At 39.2% G+C, this 25,049-nt stretch overlaps 1 protein-coding gene across 1 annotated transcript in view; it reads right to left on the bottom strand.

Moving 5' to 3' along the window:
• Positions 1-10,800: 10,800 nt before the first annotated feature.
• Positions 10,801-25,049, bottom strand: part of LOC126965054 (intermembrane lipid transfer protein Vps13D-like) — a 53,079-nt gene continuing 38,830 nt past the window's right edge. The window contains exon 26 of the mRNA XM_050808502.1: positions 10,801-11,068. Within this exon, the coding sequence (XP_050664459.1) occupies positions 10,801-11,068 (268 nt within the window). The remainder of the gene's footprint in view (positions 11,069-25,049) is intronic.

Below are 25,049 nucleotides of genomic sequence, written 5' to 3'. Positions count from 1 at the left end.
TTTTGATGTATATCCAAAATTTAATTTTTAGTTGTTTTCACTTGTTTAGTTCTACATTATATTAGTACAATACATTATTTTTCATTGTAAACTTGCAACCCTGCACTTGTGGAACTCAAAAATGCATGCCGTTTTGCCTGTAATTGGGTTTACACCACGATTAATACTTATTTTGTTATTTTTATAACCTATAATATATTTAAATAGTGTATAATCTGTTGGTGAACCTAATAAATAAATAAAATATGTATAAGGTGGTAAGAAACTGCAAATGCTATAAGTGATCATGTTACCGGCAAGCGACGTGCAGGCTGCGTGCCGAGTCTATCTTGAAGCCCCCGGACCAGGCGGTGAGGGGCGCGGGCGCGGGGGCGGCCGACAGCACGCGCACGCACAGCAGCGGCTCGCGCTCCGCACGCGGCCAGTGCCAGGGCAGGTAGCACCCGCCCACCGCCGACATGTGCGTGGCCTGCGCGCCGGGGTCGCTCTGAGACAACAGGGACCCACTCAGTAATGTATTGACACGACATTATTAAATTGATCATTACTTTAATAATGATTCCCACAGAAAATTTATTGAATTAGGCGTAATTAGCGATAGCTCAAAATTAGCAAAGTCTCGTGCCAGAATTCGGCAACTCAGCATCTCCTGAGGATGCCTCGTGTAAAAACGAGTCGAATTGGTTAAAGACAAATCTTAGCGGAATTAACACTCAAGAAAACTCACAACATTTGAATTATAATTCTCACTGTAATCTTTTAAAAGTGTAAACACAATACAAAAACAAAGACGGCCACAAGTTAGGATATCATCACCACTATCTGGATGTGTGGCGGTCCTCCACAGTGCGGTTTTCGAGGAACTTTCTTCCATGTACTACAAAAATCTGTGGAAGGAGCTTCCTTGTGTGGTGTTTCCGGGACGATACGACATGGGTACCTTCAAAATAAAGCGCGTACACCTTCCTTAAAGGCCGGCAACGCTCCTGTAATACCTCTGGTGTTGGTTGTGGGCGGCGGTGATCACTTATTTATTTATTTTTATTTATTTATTTATTAAGGACAATCAACGGGTTACAATTAATCATTTTTAAACTAAACAAAAAGAGGTACTTACATATTATTGTTAAATTGTAGACCCACTTAGAGATTGCCACAGCTTGCAATAGAGATACTAGTTAGAAGCAGAAGAAACGAAAAAGAAAGGGAACAAGATATTGTAAGATCCAACAAGCTGTAACAGTCAACTAGCTGGATCTAGTACAATGAATAAATAACACACAATTAGAGCTAACATAAAAATAAAATCAAAAAAACCCTAATAATAAAATTTTCAGAAACCTAAATACGAATAAAATGAAATAATACGAAATACTCAAAAGATACTAAACCATTTCGTCACTATATTGTGAATGAAAGTGGAACGTTATCTTGTTTTTTCATTTAGGAAAACTATCACCTACTATATCAATGTAGAGAACTTTATTTATGCTATTATATAAAGTTAACATCCTATTGATAGGTGCTGAGAGCCCTAGGTTTGTTTTTGAGACGCCAGCTTTGAAAGGCATATAGTTTTTTACACGACTATACGGTCGTGGAATTCTTACAGATATATTATAAAGTAAGTCAGACGCATCTAAGCCTTCATTGAAAAGTCTATGTAAAAACATAGGTCTAATAGTTTTCTACGGTCTGACAGAGTCAATAAGTTATAGTGTCGGAGTCTGGAATAGTAGCTAGAGTTTATATTACATAACTTATCGCCAAAAGTTACATAGTGCAGAAAGCGCTTTTGGATTCGTTCAATTCTCATAAAATGTGTATTATTGTGAGGATTCCAGGCAACTAAAGCGTACTCAAGGATACTCCTGGTAAGAGCGTTAAACAACAATAATTTAGTGTTCGAATTTCGAAAGCCTTTGGAGCTACGCTTAATCAACCCAGTGATCTTTGATGCTTTCTTACATATGTTATCAATATGAGCAATAAAGCTTAGTTTATGATCTATATATATTGCTATGGGGCAACGCTGCTGATATTAATACAATATTTGTGCTGCAGAAGAGGGCTATTCGCGCTATTTATAACCTAGGTCCTAGAGAATCATTGAGAGCAAAATTCAAAGAAATTAACATCTTGACTGTTGCTTCTCAATATATTCTTGATAATGTAATGTATGTTCATAGGCACATAAGTGAATTTGTCAGAAACTGTCATAACCATAATGTTAACACCAGGAACAGACATAAACTGATAATGCCTACTACTCGGCTTAGTCGAGTAAGTAAGTCTTTAGTGGGGCGATATATATGCTTTTACAACAAGATCCCAGAAAATGTTCAAAACAAAGGTGTTACGTTATTCAAAAGAATTGTTAAAAAACGTTTGTATGGTAAAGGTTACTATAGCATAAATGACTTTCTTAATGATACCACAGATTGGGAATGGAGCGACCGCCCTCAGGCTATTAAATAATAAGTTTAATTGTACAATGTTACTTTGTAAATGTTACTTTAATTGTAAAACATATTTTTGATGAAAAAAAAAAGCCCGCTGAGTTTGTTGCGCCCATTCTTCTCAGGCCTGAGGCATTCACTTTGGAATGGGTGGTAGTTTTTTTTTTGACTTTCATAAGTGATTTCACATCCATTTTGAATAAAAATATTTGAATTTGAATTTGAAAATATAACGATACCTAAGTCTCCAATATAATTTACATTTTGAACATCATGGCCATTTATACTATATACGAATTGAATCGAATGAACTTTTCTATGAAACGAAATACAATAGCATTTATTATGATTCATTGCCATTTTATTAGCAATACACCAGCGACTAAACAATTTAGATCATCCTGCAACAAGTAACAAACGCTTTCAGGTCATCGGCGTAAAGCAAAATTTCTGAATTGACAAAACTGTTTTTGTGACATCCCTTCTATTAAAATCCATCCATCTTTAAAAACAGGTACGATAAGACCAATTTTCCATATCGTAGGGAAAACCCTCAAAACACCAGATGACCCGTACGCTCGTTTCTCCATAAAAAAAAAAGTTCTAATAAAACCACAACATCTACAAAATAAAATAAAAACATAGTACGCTTGAAATTATTGTGATGTGAATTTTTTAGTTCATTTATAAACTTGGACGTTTTATTACATCGATATTTGCTATACATTAAGGACGGTTTCAATAGGATAACAAGTACTTGAACGGGGAAAAGGGATGATGAATTTTGATTGGTTATTTAAAACATGGTTGCAACAGGACATATAAAATGGCGGTGCATCACCGTCACAAACCATCATGTCATATTATATTTTAGTATATTTATCTCTACACCAAGGTATACTAGGTGTCTAAACTATACTAGGTGAATAAATTGTCATATAAAAATAATAAAATTGTTTAATAAAATATTTATATTCTGTTGTAAATGAGGGGATACTATTTAGCCATTGACAGCTAATAGAAGATTAAATTGTTTTAGAATCCTGGCCGTTATTTATGTTTTTCTGTTATTTAAATAAAACACTTTTAAAGGATTAAAACGCGTGTAATTTTAACTATGTTTTTACATTAGATTTTTGCGTAAAAGATTAATTTTTAATTTTATTTTAGTTAACTCGACGTTTCAAGACCTTTCCAGATCTCGTTTTCAGGGGGACTGCAGATGAAATGAGTCAAAGATTGTATTTGTCATAGTTGTCGTTATGAAGTTTGGCGCCATTTATTACCTTGGATGTGGTATTTGCTGTAGACAGATGGTTTTTGGCAAAATTTACTGACGTCGGCTTCTATTTTGGTATGTGTAGTTGTGGGTTTTCATTTAGATATAATTGGATCCCAGGTGTTTGATAATTTTATACCGTCTTCTCTATTGAAATTTGGGTGTTTTTTAATTTCAATGGCAATTTTATGTGTGTGTCAAATTACTGATGTCATATTACTATCAGTCGAATGTATCAATGGCAATACTCACAAGCGTGGTGGCCGTGCACTTCTGCGCGAACTGCAGCGTGCGCTCCGTGTTGTTGTGTATCTGGTAGCGCGGGGTCAACGTCACCACGTTGGTCTGTCGGTGGCGCCCCCTGCCGGCGCGCACGCACACGCCCACGGTGTACGTGCCGCCCTCGGCGCCGCCCTCGCCGCGGTACTCCAGCCGCTTGACGGTCACACCGGGACCCAGGCCGAACGGCGAACACCACTGGAATAAATACCACAATTTTTTAAGTAGTCAAAAAGAAACACTATATAATCGTCAAGAAACCATGGGTGAATTTTTAATTCGCCATATCGCAAGGTTAGAAGGATAACCAACCGCATTGTCGTTGCTAAGCAGACCAAGGCAGAACTGAATTATATTATCTATGCATATTCAAAGATTAGTGCGCTATCAATATAAGTAAATTTAAAAATTCCCAAATCCTTACTTCTTCATCCAAATGCTCCATACTGTACCTCCGGTTGTTTGGCAATCCCGATGCCGAGCCTTGCACTGATCGTGGGCCCGTCCCCGTCAGCGAAGGCGAAGGGCAGCGGGGCCACCATCCGCGCCACCTCGTGCTCCGCGAACTGCCCCGCCGCCTCGCCTCCCGAGCCTCCCTCCGCGCGGAACACCAGCGGCAGCCCCGTGCGGTTCACGAGCCAGTACGCCGCCGATATCGAAACCTAATCCATATCATCACGGTATTATCTGAGCCTTAACATACTATTATAACATAGCCTTCAAAACAAAACTAGTTGTTAAGAAAATTACAATTCAAAGCATGTCGCAACATTTTACCTTGATTCCATCTGTTTTGTTCGCCGACACCCTCGCGTTCAGGTACAGTCGGCGACCCTGGACGTCTCGCAGCTTCAGCCTGGCCGAGAACGAGCCGCCGGAGCCGCCTCCCCCCACCGACAGCGGGGTCGACCACCCGAACCCTTCCAGCTTCACGCTCAACTCTACACCTTCCTCTATGTCCACCTGGTGCAAAATGATCATTTTAAATACGCATTCAATTATGAAATGAATAATAATTGAATGGCATTTTTATTTTTGAAAGTACGGGACGAGACGAGCAGGACGTTCAGATAATGGTAATTGATACGCCCTCCCCATTACAATGCAATGCCGCTCAGTATTCTTGAAAACTCCAAAAACTCTGAGCGGCACTACAATTGCAATCATCACCTTGAGACAGTAATTTCACTAGCTACGGCGCGCTATAGACCAAAACACAGTAATGTTTACACATTACTGCTTCACGGCAAAAATAGGCGTCGTTGTGGTACCCATAATATAGCCGGCATCCTGTGCAAAGGAGCCTCCCAGTTGTGCTGGAGTGGGTAGTTCAAATGGTCAAACCTGGTTGAAGGGCTCCGTGTGACCGGCGGGTACGTTGCCGGCCTGTTCGCTCGCTCTGAACTGCAACTCCAGGGGCAGCAGGTTCTCGAGCCGCAGCACCGGCACCAGGCGCAGCGTGTGGCCCGCTAGCGGTTCACCCCGCTCCGCTGGGAACCGCTCGCGCACTATCACGCAGCAGAACCTAACTCCCGACAAATGACACTATTTTATTTATTTATTTATTTCCAATACTATCAAAAGCTATTATTAACAAGTAATAAAAAATACATTAAACGTCGTAATGCTAATCATAGATATTCACTTATAAACTATATGATGTAGTAGAAGGAAAATGATTAAAACTAGGACGATCAAGGCCTCGTATTGCATTGCTCCTCTAGACATGTTCACATTTTAATTGGTATTTAAATATTATGGGATTCAATTTAGATGGGTTATGAGTTTAAGGTCATAGCTGCTAAGTCTTCTCAAAGTATTAATTAGCTGAGGAAAAAGACTTTTCGCATTTTATATGAACTCTAGACATTTTTTTTAAGTTTATTTACATTTTTCTACAGTATATCTGCCACCTTGTTCGATGACTTTCTGCCATCGTGTAGGTAGTGGCATGATTCTGTTGTTGTAGAAAACAGTTTTGTCATTAAAAAGACGTTTCAAGTAGTTTTGACAGTCCTCTCGTGATGTTTACCGACATTGCTTAAAAAATTCTGAAGAGACTGAAACAGGTGGAAAACTGAAGGTTCAAGGTAGCTATACATGTATGTGGTTTAACGTTGTGATAAAAGACCACACCTTTTGTATTGATCAATTCTGGCTGCTTTCTCTCAACCTTTTGCTTTAATCTCATTAGTTATTTACAATCCATCCAAATAATGTTATCTGTAGCTAGCTGACTAGATAACTAATGAAAGATTTTGTAATTGTTGACGTTTAAATTATTAAATCTTTCATGAGAGATTATTTTTTTTTTTATGTAAGTTGAATTTACTAACGGCTGATGGCCATTCCGCACTTTCGCAAATATAGTTTTTTTTAGGGTGTTGAGGGTGTTTCTATAGAAACACCGTAATTCTAATAGGTAAACCTAAGGGCGTCGCGACTATGACATCTGAACATATCGTGAGATATCCGTTCGCGCACTGTATACTATATATTTCAAAGGCATACGGTGCGCGTTGAATGAAACATAAATCGGCGATTGTATGTTATGAAAGTACAGCAACGAGAGTACTTCGGGTAATAATAAAAATGATGACACGCAATAGAATCGGTATCAACGTATTAATATCGGTACACGTCGTGATCACAAATCGGGTCGAGGCCCGGTGCTTGAGAGGAGCGTGAACGTCTCGCACGCGTGAAATGTGTGACGCGTTCCGGCTTGCGGGCCCTCACGTTAAAAATCTTAACAGAGGCGTATAGTAAGGTTCGTCACTCATTAGAGCCAATAGTTTAGTATCGCTACATACTTGCTAACAATCTAAGTACTCTTTGGCAGAGTAAAGTGGCAATCAATAGAGCTCATTGGTTAGAATTACTCAGTAAATTAGAAGCTTGGAATCTTTTTATTTATTTATTTAGTTTTATTAGTCAATTATTAATACAAGTGCTTTTCTTGCAATAAATTTATTTCGTAGCAAGTTTGTGAATTTATATCGTCAATGGAAGATAAATTTAAAAGATTTTTTTCCGATACTGTTAAAAAAATTGTCAATGTTTCGAATACTAAACAGACATGCATAATGTTATGCATTTTACATTTTAAAGGGGCGTCACAATTGGCTTCGCTCCACTGATCTCTACTATATACCACTGGACTGGCGGCTTTCAAACTGATTTTGCGCCTGTTTGATATTCGCCATTTTGGCGCTCTTGGCTTTGTAGCAAGAGTCTGCGGTACTAAAACTAGTGATGACAACCTACGTTATTACGTTGATTCTTGATGAAAACGATTGAAATTAATACAAAATGCAAAAATACTTCAGAGTATTGTACGTTCTTTCGCAGCCATTTCTATTACACGTCAAAATTAGTTCACTGGACACTCGCGAGTGGCGCTTCAAAAAGTTTGCTGTCAAACATATGGAACAGTCTATCCAGTGGTATTTATACAGGTCAGTGGCCCCACCTGTAGACGTAGTCGTGGGGCGCCCGACACTCGTAGTGCAGCACTGCCGGGGAGGCCGTGGCGGCGCGCCAGTCGAGGGCGGCGGCGGCCAGGGCGGGCGCCGCGCGCACCAGCGGCCGCGTCCACAGCGGGGCGGCGCGCGCGCTCAGCGGGGCGGGCCAGCGCGCGCCCGGCTCCACCTGCACGCTGCGGACGGTCGCCGCGCCGCCGACCCACTCGCCTGTGACAATATATTATTAGCGCATTGGGGGAACAATGTTAGCGATTCCTTTACTCTCGAGTAGTGAACAAACGGGCGTGAGGCTCACGTGATGGAGCGTGGTGCGGCAATCGTTCATGGATATCCGCAACATCAGGGGGCAAGAGATGCGTTACTAGCCTTCAAGTTGGGAGTGTTCTCTATGCTTGGCGTACCTTAACTTATATCGGTAAAAAAATTCTCGAAATAACTCGTGGGTATAGTAAGGATATTGCACTCTACCCCATCATAATACTTGATACTAGTATCTGTAACTAGTCTATCTGGTTGAGCACTATCATATGTAAATATACTTTGATAGGTATGATAGGAGCGACGATGGAAAAATACAGAAAACAAATAAATTTCATTTATGATAATGTCATAAAAAATATTTACTACTCAACTATAAACATGCAAGTTTTACAACTTGCTAATGTACGTGAAATTTCGAACGAACGAGCTAAAATAACTCAACTAGATTCAATCAATCAAATATTAAGTCCTTACATATGAAATTGGCGTATTTCGTACTGGCCACTTTAATCACGATGTTCTCCTCTTTGGTAAGGAATTCCAAATTCAAATTTGTACAGCTATTTACTCATGTATTTCTGTTTCGATGACCGTCATTCATTTGTTTTTTTCTTGTGTTTTTTTCTGTTTGCGTCACTCATTTTACAAAATGGAAAACTAAAAGTATCGCATTATTTACGAGTGCGAGTTCCGCCGTGGCACTAGTGCTGCGGAAACGACTTGAAGATTGAATGATATGTATGGCGGTCATGTTGCAAAAGAAAACACAGTTCGTTTTTGGTTCCAACGTTTCCGTTTTGGAAATTTCGACCTGCAGAACGAGCCCCGTGGACGGCCTGAGACCCAAGTTGATAATGAAGTATTCAAGGCTATTGTAGAAGCGGATCCATCGCAAACCACGTCCGAGTTAGCTGCAGGCTGCGGTGTTAGTGATAAAACTGTTTTAATTCACTTGAAGCAAATTGGAAAGATTAAAAAGCTTGAAAGGTGGGTACCTCACGAATTGACTGAACCAAACCGGCAAACGCGCGTCGATTGCTGCGTTACATTACTGAACCGGCACAATAATAAAGGTATTTTAAACCGAATCATTACCTGTGATGAAAAATGGATTCTTTACAATAATCGGAAGCGCTCAGCGCAATGGTTGCATCCTGGCCAGCCAGCCAAATCCTGCCCCAAGCGAAAATTAACCCCAAAAAGTTACTTGTAAGCGTTTGGTAAACTAGTGCCGGTATTGTTCATTGCAGTGTTCTCAAATCTGGCCGGAATATTTCGGCTGATGTCTATTGTCAGCAATTGCAAACCATGATGGAAAACCTAGCGGCTAAACAACCTAGGCTGGTCAATCGCTCTACGCCACTGCTACTTCACGACAACGCTAGACCACACACTGCACAACAGACGGCTACCAAATTAGAAGAGCTTCAATTGGAATGTCTAAGACATCCTCCGTACTCCCCGGACCTTGCTCCAACAGATTACCATTTTTTTCGAAATTTGGACAACTTCTTGCAAGGGAAAAAATTTAACTCTGATGGGGCAGTCCAAATCGCCTTCACAGATTTTATTGATTCCCGTCCGACTGGTGTTTTTAGTAAAGCGATCAATGAACTACCTATGAGATGGCAAAAGTGCATAAAAAACAATGGTTCATATATTGATTAATTAAATATATGTATTATATTTAAAAATATACGACTTTTTGTTCCTCCCATACAAAACGCCAATTTCATATGTAAGGACCTAATATTAAACATACCATCCAGAATATCATAATATATACAAAACAAAAATCCAGCGATTATATTGCAGAAACAATATTGGTGGAGCTTCATGTAAAATATATAATAAGAACGAATATAAAGGATAAGGATAAAGAAAGGTAAGGATTACCACAGTCGAGGAATATGGGGAGGGTGGGGGTCGGACGTGGGAGGAGGGCGGGGCACAGTGCGGCGCGGCGCTGCAGGCCCGCACACGCGGCCCGCAGCGCGCGGACTCCGCCCCCGCCGCTCAGTACACGCACACCGCTCAACCCGCTCGTCCTGGGCGCAGCAAACCCGCATTGCCGCTGCAGCAGTGCACCCACGGCTTCACATCGATACTAATACAATTATCAACGAGGCAAAAGCAGACAAATAATTTATGTTTCAGTACGGTTTATTGCAGATAGAAATAAATATTAATAAGCCCAAAGATCTAAATACAACAAACGAAGCCCTATCACAATACAGTGACGAAATACTTTATTATCTTTTAGTATTCTTATATTATTTTATTCTTACTTATTTTTTTTTTTTAAATTTAACTCCGACTTTTATTTTATTTGCTCATGGACCTAAATCCACCTAGTTGATAAATACAAAAAATACATTTATAAGAACGTTTTATACGTTATACGAGGCAGGCTTTAAACAATGCCGAACGCGATGAAAACATTGAGCCTAGTCTTCTAGTCAACTTTTTCAAATTTGTTTAAATACAGAGACGCAGTTATAATTATGCATGTACATCGCTAGTGCCCTTTTTATGTCATCTGTTCATGTTAACTACGTCAATTAAGTGTAACTGACCGTACGCGTGCGCGTGATGCAGCCGTATCTCGACGGGGTGGGGCAAGTCATTCTGCAGGCACAGCGCAGACCGCACCGTCACCAGCTTGCGCGCCGAACCTTCCAGCGACACCTCCAGCACCACACGACATTCTGCGCCAGATTTCTGCACAACATTTACATATTGCATTATGTAATACATTTATTTATTACTAAGATATAGAAAAACTACTGGAAAAAAAGAGTTAAGTCCAAATTCAAATATTTACTTATTGAACGTCAAAAACTACCAGCCCCTCGAAAATATATGCCACAGACTTGGGAAGAACGGGTGTGAGAAACTGAGCGGGCTTCTTCTTTTTTTATCATTGTATTCCATTTGATCATTAAAGAATATAGATATTCCATACGTATAGATGCAAAAAGGCGTTTGGGCTATTAATATATTCATTTGATTATTATTACCAATAAAATATCTTTCATTATAGTGATCTTACATCGTGAGTAACGTGTCTAAAGAAGACCCCCACGCGGTCAACACAGACGGGGTCGAGCGGCGACCAGCCCTCCACTCGCAGCACCAGCCGGTGCAGCGGCGCCGTGACGTCACCGCCGGGCCCCGCCCCCCGCGCCCCGCCCGCTCGCCCGCGCCGCGCGCCGAACGAAAACGGCTCCGTGTCAGCGGCACGCACGCACACCCACGAGTCATCCGGACTCGACCACGTTTTTGATGCTCCTTCTTCACGTAACCTGTATTAAAATAAACGCTATTTCAGCAATTGCGAAATAATATTATCATGTGAATATACCTAGTCCGGTTATCCGTTCTGTTATATGAAATGACAGTAAATTTATTTGTTTTTGTCTATACTTTCTCGGTCACAAACTTATTGTTTTACTATTCCTTGCTTATTGCACTGTTTTACGGCTGTCCAAAAGATTTAAATCCACGGAAGGTTAGTACCGTTAGTCGTGAGTCAGGCTTGTTGGCGTCGTATGTCAAAGTGTAGTCTTATTGGAAAGTCCACAGCATATTTCTTAAAAATACTGAGTGTTAAACCTCTTTCTTTTAAAGCAGTCTTCAAATTACAACACATGACCGACGCAGAATGGCAATCACGTTATTCCTTTCCAATCACTTTCCAATCTTCTTTAGTTATGAGCGTACACTTTGTTACTATGGCAGCAATTGAAGCTCTTCAATCGTGACTATTTTCATCACACCTACGCGAAGCGAAGTAGACTATTTTTCATAAGCAGGGAATAACAAAGCTCTTTTTAATCTTCAGCCACCTAAAGAGATTTGAATTTGAAAATCCTTTTACCACTGTCACTAAAAATTCCAATCACCAAAGAGATCCATCACGAGATTGAATGAGCAACTAAGTTGAAAAATATTTAAGATTGCATCGGATGCTATAAATGTGAAACAATCTTTTGCCTTCAACATCCCTTGAACAATATATAAAAGCATAATACCAATTTCATCCCTAGAAAAACTGCAAATAAATTTATAAATTTCAAATAACAAACAAAAGAGCAACTACGGATAATAGCAATAAAATTTTCTATGTAGTTCCATAATTATTCAAATATAAATTTTAATATAATGTTTATTTATATAAACATGTATATTATATCTTATTGTAAAATAATATTTTATTGAACAGAGCTCTAAGGATTTTAAAACTCTTCTGTTGAGGCAAAAAATTACATTTTAAGAGCCGGAAAGAAAGATTGTATTAAATACTGACTCGTCAGAGGCGGTAGTAAGCGTAGTAAACCAGAGCCGATGGCCCGTGAGGTTGCGCAGTGCGTAAGGCACGAATGGCGAGCGACGACGATGACCCACCGGGCTGTTCTTGGGAGATGCGTCTGTCTGGACCCCACTCTGTGAATAATTATTGTTATTGTATATGTGGTGTGTGTTTGGGGCCATCCATAAATTACGTCACACTTGGGGGGCTAACTAAATGTGACATTGTGTGACAAGGGACCGGAGGTGTGAACTGCTTTGTGGCGTAATTTGTGGATGGACTTACGACATGTATAAAACCAAAAAAATCTTTAATAGGATACCGATAGACCCCAGATCTCGAAATATATTTTAAACAATAACGCAGGCGACATAGTATACCTGGGGCGAATAGTAATCTGCCGTCCAATTGGTGCGCACGAGGCGGGCAAGATCGACCAGCGCGGAGGTGATGTTAACGTTTAGAATCTCCGGAGATGTCACCTCCACCTGCAGTCGCCGCAACAGAAGCGCGCTGGACAGTGTGTATTCCCATCTACTCTCGAATCTTAAAATAATAAATCAATAAAATAACGTCTGGTTGTGGATTCAATTTAATATCCTTGCGTTTCAAATGCAATATATTAAGTTTTAACGACTTGATCGATTCGAAAATACGCGCTACATTTTTTTTAATTTAAACAGTAAATGAACAACAAACCTCCACGGTTCAATAATGGGCTCCCACCCCGACAACATTCGGTTGTAGTAGTCTACAGTGAGCGAGCCCCGCAGCCGCCCCGCCCCCGCGCCCGCCCGCCGCGGCCCCGCCCCGCCCGCGTCTAGCGTGCACGTGCTGGACGCCGCCGACGGCGTCGACACCAGCAGCGGGTCCTCGAACGATTCCTCCGCTTTACGTAGATCCTTACACCAAACATCATATACTTTATTACTCACGGATATATTTTTGAACTGTAAGGGCACAAAAAGTACTTCAAGCAACCTTGACAAGTTATACTAACATTTTGTTTAAAAGAATTTTAAAATTTGAGCGGCAAGGGTGATATTTTTAATCAAGGTATTTTATAAAAATAATTTTTGGCGTCACTTCGTAGATTATGTAAACAATTACACATAAAATTGGTTACTAAGAGATATTTTTGATTGCCAATGCAATAGTTTTAATAAAATATGAGTTCATCAGACCTGTTCAAGATGCACATCAGCCAGACACAGCTCCAACAGTGGCACGTCTGAATCCAAGCAGTCATCGATCACGTACAGCGTCACGCACTCCGCACTCAACTGCGAACATCGTGTCAATGTCAGTCAATGAACACGTAACATTAATTAGAGTTTGAAAGTTGAAACGAATAGAAATATTTATCTGCTATAGAAATACTAAGACTACGCAAACATAAATTTAAGAGTAAGTAATTAGTGTATTTAGAATTAAAAATGTTACCTGTAATGACTTTAAAGTGTTCTTATTATTTGGTTGTGGCTGTTGTTTGAGTTGCTCCGTAGGTCCAGAGCGGCTACGAAGCCACCTTGGTGCCAGTATGCTGGTCCCGGGCGATGTGCCGACACCAGCTGGGCCCGCACGCATGTGCACGCTGTTGGCGGGCTCAGAGGCCAGCTCACGGTCGCTTTTATCTTTTAAATAACCAGTAGAAAGAGTTAAGAAAAATAATCAACTATTTTCAAAGGATCTATAAAGCTACTATCGGTCCACCCGCTAGACGTTGTCCTGTAGGCCTACCATGAACTCTTATTGCGATTCAATTGACAACGTAAAATGAACTGCTTTGCTATTTCATGCTATTAAAATGAACTATTTTGTACCACGACATGATTAGAGCTATCTAATTTAGGTTGCCGTCAAATCAACAACGCAATTATGTCAATTGAATGTCAAAAATTATGTAAATTTAATCGCAAACTAATTTAGTTCGTCCATTCATTCCTACCATGAGGTAATATTTCAACCTAAACTGGATAGCTTATGTGTCAAAGTGCGCGATTCGATTAAGTTCCTACTTCCTCAGAGGAAAGTGAAACGTGTTGTGAATAACTTTTAAAAAATAGTGAAAACATACAGAAAAGGAAAATTTTATAGATGAAAGATGAGATGAGCATACTTTATTGGACTTTTTGTAAAACAAAATACTGAAAATAAATACCAAAAATGAAAATACTAAAGCATAGCAGGGGAGTAAGGGGAGAACGGAACTAACACCTTATCCGACCCAATTGTTTGTTTGTTTTAAGCTGGACATTGGAGAACTGGAACCCACGCGGTATAGCATCGATATCTGTGGCCTAAGTGAAACACATCTGAAGGGAAATGGGGATTTTGAAACTACACAAAACATCGTATACTATTCTGGTCATGACACAAAAAGTATAAATGGAGTAGCAATTGTACTACAAAAAAACATCAGCAACTGCGTAATGGGATATATAGTCTTATAGCGACAGAATCATATCGATTAAAATAAGATCTAATCCGATGAATCTAAACATCATACAAGTATATGCACCTACTTGTGCCGCAGAGGATGACGAGGTCGAAAATTTCTACCGCATCTTAGAAATCGCGATCAATGAGACTTCTAATAGGGAATTACTGATGGTAGGAAAAATAGGAGCAACGACAACGGATGATGAATTGCGAGAGGTGATAGGATGATATGGCCTTGGTCAACGAAATGAGCGTGGCGCAAGGTTTATACAATCCGCGCCAGATAATGGTCTTACCATTACGAACAGTATGTTTAAACACCATCACAGAAGACTTTACACGTGGATTTCACCAGACGGGCATTACCGAAATCAAATCGACTATATACTGATCAGGTCAAGATGGAAATCATCCGTTAAAAACACCGTAACTAGGCCGGGCGCAGATTGTGGTACAGATCACCAGTTGCTGGAGGCAGAAGTTAAGGTTAAACTAAAGGCCGCGAGATTCACTGAGAAACGCGCTCGCATAAGTGTCGTGGACCGCGAAAAATTCTCCAAAAGTGTAGAGGAACAGAAACACAACTGGGTAAACCAGAACCCTGATCAGTATACAGTAGATTAGGTCTGGTTTCAAGCCAAATCGATTATAACAGATTCCGCAAAATGCTGACCGACCGAAGGACGTGACGACAAAACGCCAACGTTGGATGACGGACGGACTCTCGCGCTTGTCGAAAAAAGACGTGTTTTAAAAGTTACTGGGGCTGACATTACGCAGCAGAACCGCCTAAGTTGCCGAATTCAAGCGGCTTGTCGTCGTGATAAAAATAGGTTTCTTCAAAATATATGTACCGAAATACAAATCCACGGCGAAAAGCATGAAACCAAAGACGAACTTCTTCTTCTTCACAAGAACATTCATGAAATTACAAAAAAGTTTAGTTCTAAAACATGGACCATCGAAAACTCGAAAGGAAAGCTTGTGACTGAACTGGAAAATACTCTGGAAGTCTGGAAGAATTACTGCCAGTCGCTCTTCTTTGACCCTGATTCGCGCAGCTATATCTCCACTGAACCGGAAGATCAGGACTTGGAACCTTTTATTCTTAGAGAAGAAGTTAAAGCTGCAATCAACCATCTAAAAAGAGGGAAGGCAGTTGGAAATGACTGTATTCCAATAGAGACAATCAGATGTTGCGGAGATTTCGGAGTAGATATGTTTCACACTATATGCAACAAAATTTGGGTGAGCTGGATGTGGCCGAAGGAATGGACGCACTCTGTTTTCATACCATTACACAAAAAGGGGTCTACAACGAAATGCAATAACTATCGTCTTATAGCGCTCATACCACATGCCAGCAATATTTTACTCCATACAGTAAACGAAAGACTGAAGGCTTATATCCTGAAGGATATCACACCAGAGCAGGCCGGTTTCGTAAAGGGCAAAGTAATCGTACACGAGAACAGATCCTAATTGTGAGACAAATAATAGAGAAAGCAAAGGAATTCAACAGACCGACTTTCATATGCTTTGTTGATTTCCAAAAGGGATTTGATTCTGTTAAATGGCCACAACTATGGAAGAGCCTCATAGAGATGGGAGTGCCCAAGCACTTGATGCAAATCCTCAGAGACCTTTATGAACATGGTTCCGCTTCAGTCAAGGTGGATATTGTCACGTCCGACCCACTTCATCCCTCTGCAGGAGTCAGTCAGGGCTGCATTTTGTCGCCTCTTCTGTTCAATATTTATACGGAGTACATTATGAGGATAGCTCTAGAAGATTGGACAGATGGCATACCAATTGGCGAACAAAAACATATCCAATCTTCGATATGCCGACGACACCACGTTAATAGCAACAAGTGAGGAAAACATTGCTGAATTATTACATCGTATCGAGCATACCAGCCTCCAGTATGGCCTTAAAATAAACCGGAAGAAAACAAAAATGATGATTGTCGATCGAAGTCAAAACAATGCACCAAATATAGTCGAGATTGCTAATTGCGAGGTTGTAAAGTCATACATATACTTAGAATCACTGGTCGCTTATACTGGTGGCTCGGAAGACGAAATTAGAAGGCGAATTGCTATTACCAGATCTGCTATGCAGAAGTTGACGAGGATATGGCGGGACAGGAATATCACTAAAGCTACTAAAGTTCAGTTAGTAAGATCTCTAGTGTTTCCCATACTACTACATGGTGCCGAAACATGGACAGTCAAAGAACGAGAGAGACAAAGGATTGACGCACTAGAAATGTGATGTTGGAGACGAATGCTACGAGTGTCTTGGACACAACGCCGCACATACGTCTCGATACTTGAAGAGCTCAAGGTGAAAGAAAGGCTTTCATCTATAGTCAGAGCCCGTATCCTCAGATACTTCAGACATATCACGCGACGTGGAGAGCATGCCATAGAGAGACTTGTTGTTCAGGGAAGGGACAACGGCAGTAGGTCAAGAGGACGCTCCCCTATGCGCTGGACAGACCAGATCAAAGCTCTAACCAATACTCCCCTCAACACATGTACCAGAGAAGCAACAGCCAGGAATAACTGGCGTAGAATCGTTCGTCGTTCGACGTGACCACGACTGCTCTGTCAAGAGTATTCGGAATACTTATAACGATTGAGTGGACGAGAGGTCACTTAACAATTAAGTAACTTTATATCTACATGATACTCTTATAGTTATTTATGCGACTGTTATGTAATAAGGGGTATTAAAACACGAATCTGGGTTTAACACACGAGGCGAAGCCGAGTGTGATAATAGTATCATGTATGTTTTAATGTTGGTAATAAGCTAACTGTTTCAGAATCTTTAATAGAGGATTTAAAGCATGGGTGTAGATAAAGTATATAATATAATACTTACAATCTTCTATCTAGAATTTTTCAATAATTTATCGAAAGGTTAAACAATAGCATTTACACAAAGATTAATGCTGCATTTTTGTATTGGTAAACAACCTCCAGTGTTAGCTTGGCTTGCCTAGTATATCATAATATAACCCTATGCGCGCCACTGCTTCACACTCAATTTCATATACGTTTTTGCAATTATACTTAATTTAAAAGAGTGGCAATGTGTTTCTTGCTACTTCTTCTCGTTAGCTCAACCCTTTAAGATGGCGCTAGATTCAATAAGAAAAAATATTTTTTTTTGATATTCATAAGTGTCATTTCTTTTACCTGCATGAATAAAGTGATTTTGATTTGATTTATAATACAAATTTTTCAACAATAAAGATGCATTAAGAGGAAAATACTTCTTACCAGATAGAGCGAGGCGTGCCTGTGCCGGTATGGACTGCAGCATTGCCGCAAACATTCGCATGTCGTGATATGAGAGACGCAAGTTTAGAGTGCCCATAGTCACCTGCAAATATTTTGCATTAAATACCGAGAAGATAGCAACACTTACCATTTTTTTTTTGAAAATAAGGGACGAGACGAGCAGGACGTTCAGCTGATGGTAATTGATACGCCCTGCCCATTACAATGCAGTGCCGCTCAGGATTCTTGACAAACCCCAAAAATTCTGAACGGCAGTACAACTTCGCTCGTCACCTTGAGACATAAGATGTTAAGTCTCATTTGTATCCCAGTAATTTCACTAGCTACGGCGCCCTTCAGACCGAAACACAGTAATGCTTACACATTACTGCTTCACGGAAGAAATGGGCGCCGTTGTGGTACTCATAATCTAGCCGGTATCCTGTGCAAAGGAGTCTCCGACTTTACTGTAGTATACAATGTTCTTTTATATGCAGTGTATTAGAAGGCATAAAAGGCAATTATTTTCTCAAAATTGATTCCTTTAGAATTCTTTTTGATGTCATTTCTAATAACTACTAGATACTACTACCGCTTCGGAAACAAATGGCGCTCTGAGAGAGAAGAAGAGGAGCAAGAAACTGTCCCAACATTCTTTTTTTGCGCTCTTTTCAATAAAAATATACAATATTGTACAGTCATTTCTATCGCTATAAAATAATCACAATCAAGTCCCAGGCTGTCCGATCATTCAGATATTCAGCAGTGGAGTAATAGGATTTACGGCAGAGCCATTTTTTTATAAAATATTTAAATTTATTTATAGATAATGCCTGAACAGTGGCTGGGACTTTATTATAGAAGTGTATACATTTACCCTTAAACCTATTCTTATTTATATTTATATTATTATTATCTTATGAAGCCTACTAGAATTAGTTACAAGCAATCCCTTATTTCTAGTGTTATAATAATGAAAATCACTATTAAGAGCAAAAAGGTGACGATTTTTGTGAACGTATATTAAATTTTCATAAATGTACTGAGAATGAACAGTCATAATATTTATTTCGTTAAATTTTTATTTGAGAGACTGTCTATAACCAAGCTGATATATAGCACGAACAGCTCTCTTTTGCAGAGCAAACACTATATCAATGTCAGCAGCATGACCCCATAGTCAAATACCGTACGTTATGATGCTGTGAAAATAACTGAAGTACACTAATCTCGCGGTCGCAACATTCGTGTACTCTCTAATCTTTCTAACTGCATATGCAGCAGAGCTGAGTCTATCTGCTAGATGGGCAATATGTGGACCCCACTGAAGCTTTTTATCTAACGTGATACCCAAGAAGACCGTAGTGTCCACAAGCTCCAATCTCTGGTCATTTATAAGTACGTTGGTTTGTACCTCCGCTGTGTTTGGTGTAATGAACCGTAAACACTTTGTTTTTTTACTGTTTACGTGCAGATTATTCGTCTCAAACCAACGCACTATCTTTGAGAGTGCATTGTTTACCTCGTCATCAATATCTATACGTCGCTTCACTTTAAAAATAAGTGAAGTATCATTAGCAAACAAAACAATCTCATGGCTATCATCTACCACAAACGGTAGAGCGTTAATATATATAAGAAACAAAAGGACCGAGAATAGAACCCTGTGGAACACCTATTCCCACAGGTTTCCCCGAAGACCGTTTTCTATTTACATCGACTATCTGAACTCTTTCACTTAAATATGATTTTAACAGATTTAGGGCTCCATTTTTCACTCCATAATGCTTTAGTTTTAGGAGTAAAGTTTCATGGTGGACGCAGTCAAATGCTTTGGACAAATCACAAAAAATGCCCAATGCATCCTGTGACTCTTCCCAGGCGTCAAAAATATGCTCAATGAGTCTAGTACCCGCATTAATTGTTGATAAGCCCCTAGTGAAACCAAATTGATTTTTGTTCATTAATTTACAAAAATGCATTTGTAGCTGTTGAAGCAAAAGTTTTTCAAAAATTTTACTAAAAACAGGCAGCACTTAAATAGGTGTTAAATTTAGCAGGGTCAAAAGAACTGCCCGATTTAAACAAAGGTATAACTTTGCTGAAATTACATGAGGTCAGGGAACACACCCTCATCTATGCATTTATTAAATATTATTGCTAATTCAGGTGCTATAATGTCAAATATGTATTTTACAATATTAGTCGAATGGCCCCATAGGTCTTTTGTATTTTTTAAGTTAATTAATTTGAAGATTTTTATTATATCGCTACCTGTAACATACTTAAATTTCAAATCAGTGGAAGATACTGGTACGTGTAATTTAAGCATATCATGTGCTGCTTTTGGTGAAGAGTTAAGGTCTTTGGTCGTGGCAATCGGGATTTCGGAGAAGTATTTATCAAATTCATTTGCAATTTCTATTTCCCAATTTATAACGCGATTATTAATATTTAAACAGATAGAGGTGTTACGGCAATTCGATCTACCAGTTTTATTGTTAATTACACTCCAAGTCGCTTTTACTTTATTATTACTGTTTTTAATTTTATCTGCAGTGAAACGTGTTTTCGCTTCATGACAAACTACTTTAAAGAGCTTGGAGATTTTTTTTACATATATTTTAAATTCTTCGCTATTATTGTAATGTTTCTCATAATAAAGGTCATATAAGCGTTTACGACTTTTGTGGATTCCAATCGTTGCCCAATCATTAAAACAATGTTTGTTGTTTACTGTCACCGTTACTGGAGTAAAAATCCTGTCAAATTCCTCACAGAAGGAATTGAAGACTAAGTTATAGTGAAAATTAGCAGTTTCACCACAGTGTAAAAATGGTATCGTATTTACCAAATTATTTCTAAACCTCTCAAGAAGGGTACCCGTAACTGGTGTAATCGTCACCTTTTTTGGTCTGACATTGTCCAATCTTGTATTTACTTTTATAAGTTGCCCACTATTGTCGGACTGAAGATTATTAATTATGAGTTTACTAGTAACAGTAAAATTTGTAAAAATATTATCTAAACAGGTTGCTGTTGTAGAAGTGATTCTAGTAGGTTCCCAAAACACATTGAACAAATTAAAACTTTGAAATAAGTTTTGAAGGCTAGTACAATTGGCCGAAGGTTCAAGCAAGTTTATATTAAAATCTCCACAAACTATATTTGACTTGCTGGTTTTGCTGAATTTTGATAGTACCTCCTCCATTCTATGTTGGAATTGTTCATATGATGCAGTAGGGGGGCGGTATACACTTACAATAATAAATTGCTCTAGTTCTATACAAGCTATCTCAATTAGTTGTTCTATAGGGAGATTAACAATATCTCTTCTATTTTTACATTTTAATCTATTATTGATAATAATTAGGGAACCTCCATGTATTTCCCTACTTCTACAAAACGAACTCACTACTTTATGTTCTCTAAAACTAAACTGGAGCTGATGACTCTTACGCCAATGTTCTGTAATACATAATATATCTATATTACAGCAGCTCAAAAACAGTTCAATTTCTAATTACTTGAGAAACCTTGTATATTCTGGTGAACAATATTTATGAGCTTTATATTATGATTATCCGTAGCAGTAACATTTATATTTGGTGAATGTTGCCTATTTTGTATGATATTGCAAGAGTTGTCCTCCCTTGTCAAATAACTTAATTTAAATTAATGGAAGAAAAATATTCATTGTTATATTTTTGTACATTAGTAAGTACTAATACATTCCCCAATAGAGGCTTGTATGTCGATTATTTTACAATTTGCCCAATAGAGGCATGTTTATTAAATAACAGAACAGAAGCTAGGACGACATGGGCCAGTACTCACGTGCATCGCTGCGTCGGCGTGCAGCGCGAGCGTGACAGCGGCGGGGTCCAGGATGGGCAGCGCGGTCTCGTCCTCCAGCCCCAGCACGCACGAGAACACTTCCAGCGAGTTGATCTCGCACACCACGGGCCGCCTGCGCTCCGCCGGCTTGTACGTGATCACCGTAGTACTCTGCCCACATGTTATAATAATAAAAAACCGTGTGGTGGTCGTGAGACACCGGATAGGAACGCAGTTCCTTATTATAAAAATATTAATTTTAATGATTTACTAAAAAAATATGATTCCACTGAATTCCACTGTCTAAAATAAAAAAAAGTGTGTGTATACTTATGTATACACGCAAGAAGTTATACTTCTTTGGCGTAACAAAACCATTCTTAAAATTATTTATTCGTCGCGCTATTCTACGTTTGTAGAAAGAACGATATTGTAAAAATCGTGAAATAAATTATTGAATATTAACGAATACGGCTGTATTGGCTTGAACCCTTTGCCTGTCTTAATAATGGACGAAGAAACCAAGAAAAATAATAATGTATAAAATAAACAAATCAATGTAATCTGTCAGAAATGTGTCAAATGTGTCAAATGTTATTTGTCAGAAATGTGTCATATGTCAATAATTGTTACTTGTCAATTATTTATTTATAAAAAGTGTCGTTACAACTTTAGTTCTTAATTTTTTCCGTCTAGCCCCCTTTCGGAACGCGCGATAAGGAACTTCGTTCCGATAAGTCTTTTAATAATAAATAAACAATCAATAGTAATCACACACTCATCAGCTGTAGCATATGGACCGGAGCCACTGCTACCCATAACTCAGGCCCAAATAAAAAAATGGCAACGAGAAAAAACGGAATAATCCCACCTAACAGAATGGAGTAACAGCAAAGGTTGCAGACAAACAATGAATGCGGTTGCGGTGCCCCCAAAGAGGTTCGCCCGCAACCTGGAGAGACTAAACAGGGACAATATACGTACAATTGTAGGCGTAGTCACCGTGTAACAGACAGCCCTTTGTGCAGAGGATGCATGGAGGCAGAGGAAAGGCCAGAACACGTGCTTATGGAGTGCAGTAGTGTGGCCGAACAAGAGGCACAAATACTCCAATCACCAGCATCGCTTCCGGATGCCTGCAGAAACTTAAAAAGACTGCTAGACTTCTGGAATGATTTGGGCTAGTTGGAGTAAGAAGACATAGAAAAACGCACAATGGCCCAATCAAGAGGCTAAGTGTGTAAGCAGCCCAGCTAAACTGAACTAACTAATCACACACTCTACAGTACGGAAGTAAGAATTTAACGGAGTTTTGCAGGTCAATAGTTGAATTTTTGGTATGGAATCCTTGGGTAAAGTCTCAAATGTAGCCAGTTCTTGGTCGCAATCTGAGTAGGGTCAGTCAACCGACTGTTAAGTTTGCCAGTTTGTCCCATGATCCATGCTGTTGTTTTGACCAACTTCTATCAGTCAACCGAGAAGTGTCCAGCAGTACTTTGTGATATTTTGTTACTCCTTATATCAAATAAATCTTCTATATCCCTAACATACTCCTTTCCAGCTCCATGAAAAGTTTTACGTATTCGTTCTAATTTTTTTCTTTATCAAACTATTAAGACCTTTTTTTCCTGTCTTAAAGCATAAAAATATATAGTCTTGTTGTTCTACGTCCAAAAATCTTAGAGAACAGTTAAGCTTATAGAGAATCTATAACATCTTTTGAATTTCCATGGTGCAAAAAAATCTATCCATTTCCCTCTGGTAATGGTTGAATTCCCCACGAAGACTGGTTGGCTAGGGGACTATTGTACTGTATATTTTATTTTGTATTTTTATTGAATTAAGCGTTATTTTGCGGAAATCCATAATTATTCAAATGTTGTGAGTTTACTTGATTATAATTTCCGCTAAGATGGCTCAGGAGATGTTGACTCGCCATACTGCGAGATTTGTATTATTTGATATTTATGACGAGTTCAAGTTTGAGATAACGTTTCATATACGAGGGGTGGCTGATATAAAATCTACTTTGTTAAAGAAAGTTTTGAAAATCGAACTGGCCACTGCAAAATCATATTCTATATTTATTCCTTTTTCAAAATTATGACGCTTATTTTTTTTTTCGATTGCTTTTGTTTTTTTGGCGCGGCTTTGATTTCACCATGTCGAAAGAAAATTGTAAAATGATGAAATTTGAGCATCGAGCAGTGATTAAATTCCTAAGTAAAGAAGGAAATACGCCTACGCAGATCAGAGAGCGCATGTTAAAGGTGTTTGGTAGTTCAAGTCCTTCTGAATTCGTCATAAAGTTTTGGTCGAAGCAATTTAAACATGGCCGTGAGAGCCTGGAAGACGACCCACGTAGTGGAAGGCCAATTTCTGCTGTTACCGCAGATAATGTTGAAAAGGTGAAGAACCTGATTCTTGCAGATCGGCGAATCAAGCAGTGGGAGATAGCCAGAGATGTGGGCATTAGCAAGGAACGAGTTCATGAAATTATTCACGAACATTTGGGCATGTCCAAGGTGAGCGTGCGTTGGGTCCCTAGAATGTTGACCCCCTTTGACAAACAAAGGCGAGTAGAATGTTGTCAGGCATTTCTAGACCTGGTCAAAGGTAAAGAAGAAGAGACTATCTCTCGAATTGTGACCTGTGATGAAACTTGGATTCGCCAGTGGGATCCGGAAAGCAAACAAGAGTCTATGCAATGGAAATTTAAAGGAGAAAAGCCGCCAAGGAAGTTCAAGGTTCGGCCGTCAGCTGGAAAACTAATGGCCACCGTATTTTGGGATGTCGAAGGGATTTTGATGATAGATTATTTGCCTAAAAATACAACAATGAATGCTGAATATTATGCAAACTTGCTTGACCAGCTTCGTGAACAAATCAAAGAAAAGCGGAGAGGCAAACTCAGCAAAGGTGTTCTGATTTTACTAGACAATGCTCCTGTACACACAGCCTTAACGGCGAGGTCAGCCCTGAGCAAAAACGGCTTCACAGAAATTAACCATCCACCTTATAGTCCAGATCTGGCTCCCTGTGACTATTTCTTATTCAAAGATTTAAAGAAAAAATTGAGGGGTCGCAGATTTTCGATGGACCAAGAAATGAAGGAGGCTGTGACTGACCATTTTGACGAGCAAAATAAAAATTACTATTATAACGGCATGATGTCACTTATTTGCAAATGTCATAAGTGTATTTCACTTGCAGGAGACTATATAGAAAAATAAAAAAAAAACTAGCCATCAAAGTCTTTTCTTTCATAATTAGGTAGATTACTTATCAGCCTCCCCTCGTAATATGTTGCTCATTCACGGATACATCATACAATCTAAGACACTTCTGATATACAGTTTCCAATTTTTAATATGCAGTAGAAAAAACATTACCAGCTTTCCA

The sequence above is a fragment of the Leptidea sinapis genome, chromosome 1, assembly GCF_905404315.1.
Source record: "Leptidea sinapis chromosome 1, ilLepSina1.1, whole genome shotgun sequence".
In the NCBI taxonomy this organism is placed as follows: Eukaryota; Metazoa; Arthropoda; class Insecta; order Lepidoptera; family Pieridae; genus Leptidea; species Leptidea sinapis.
This window is presented reverse-complemented; position numbering and strand designations above follow the sequence as displayed.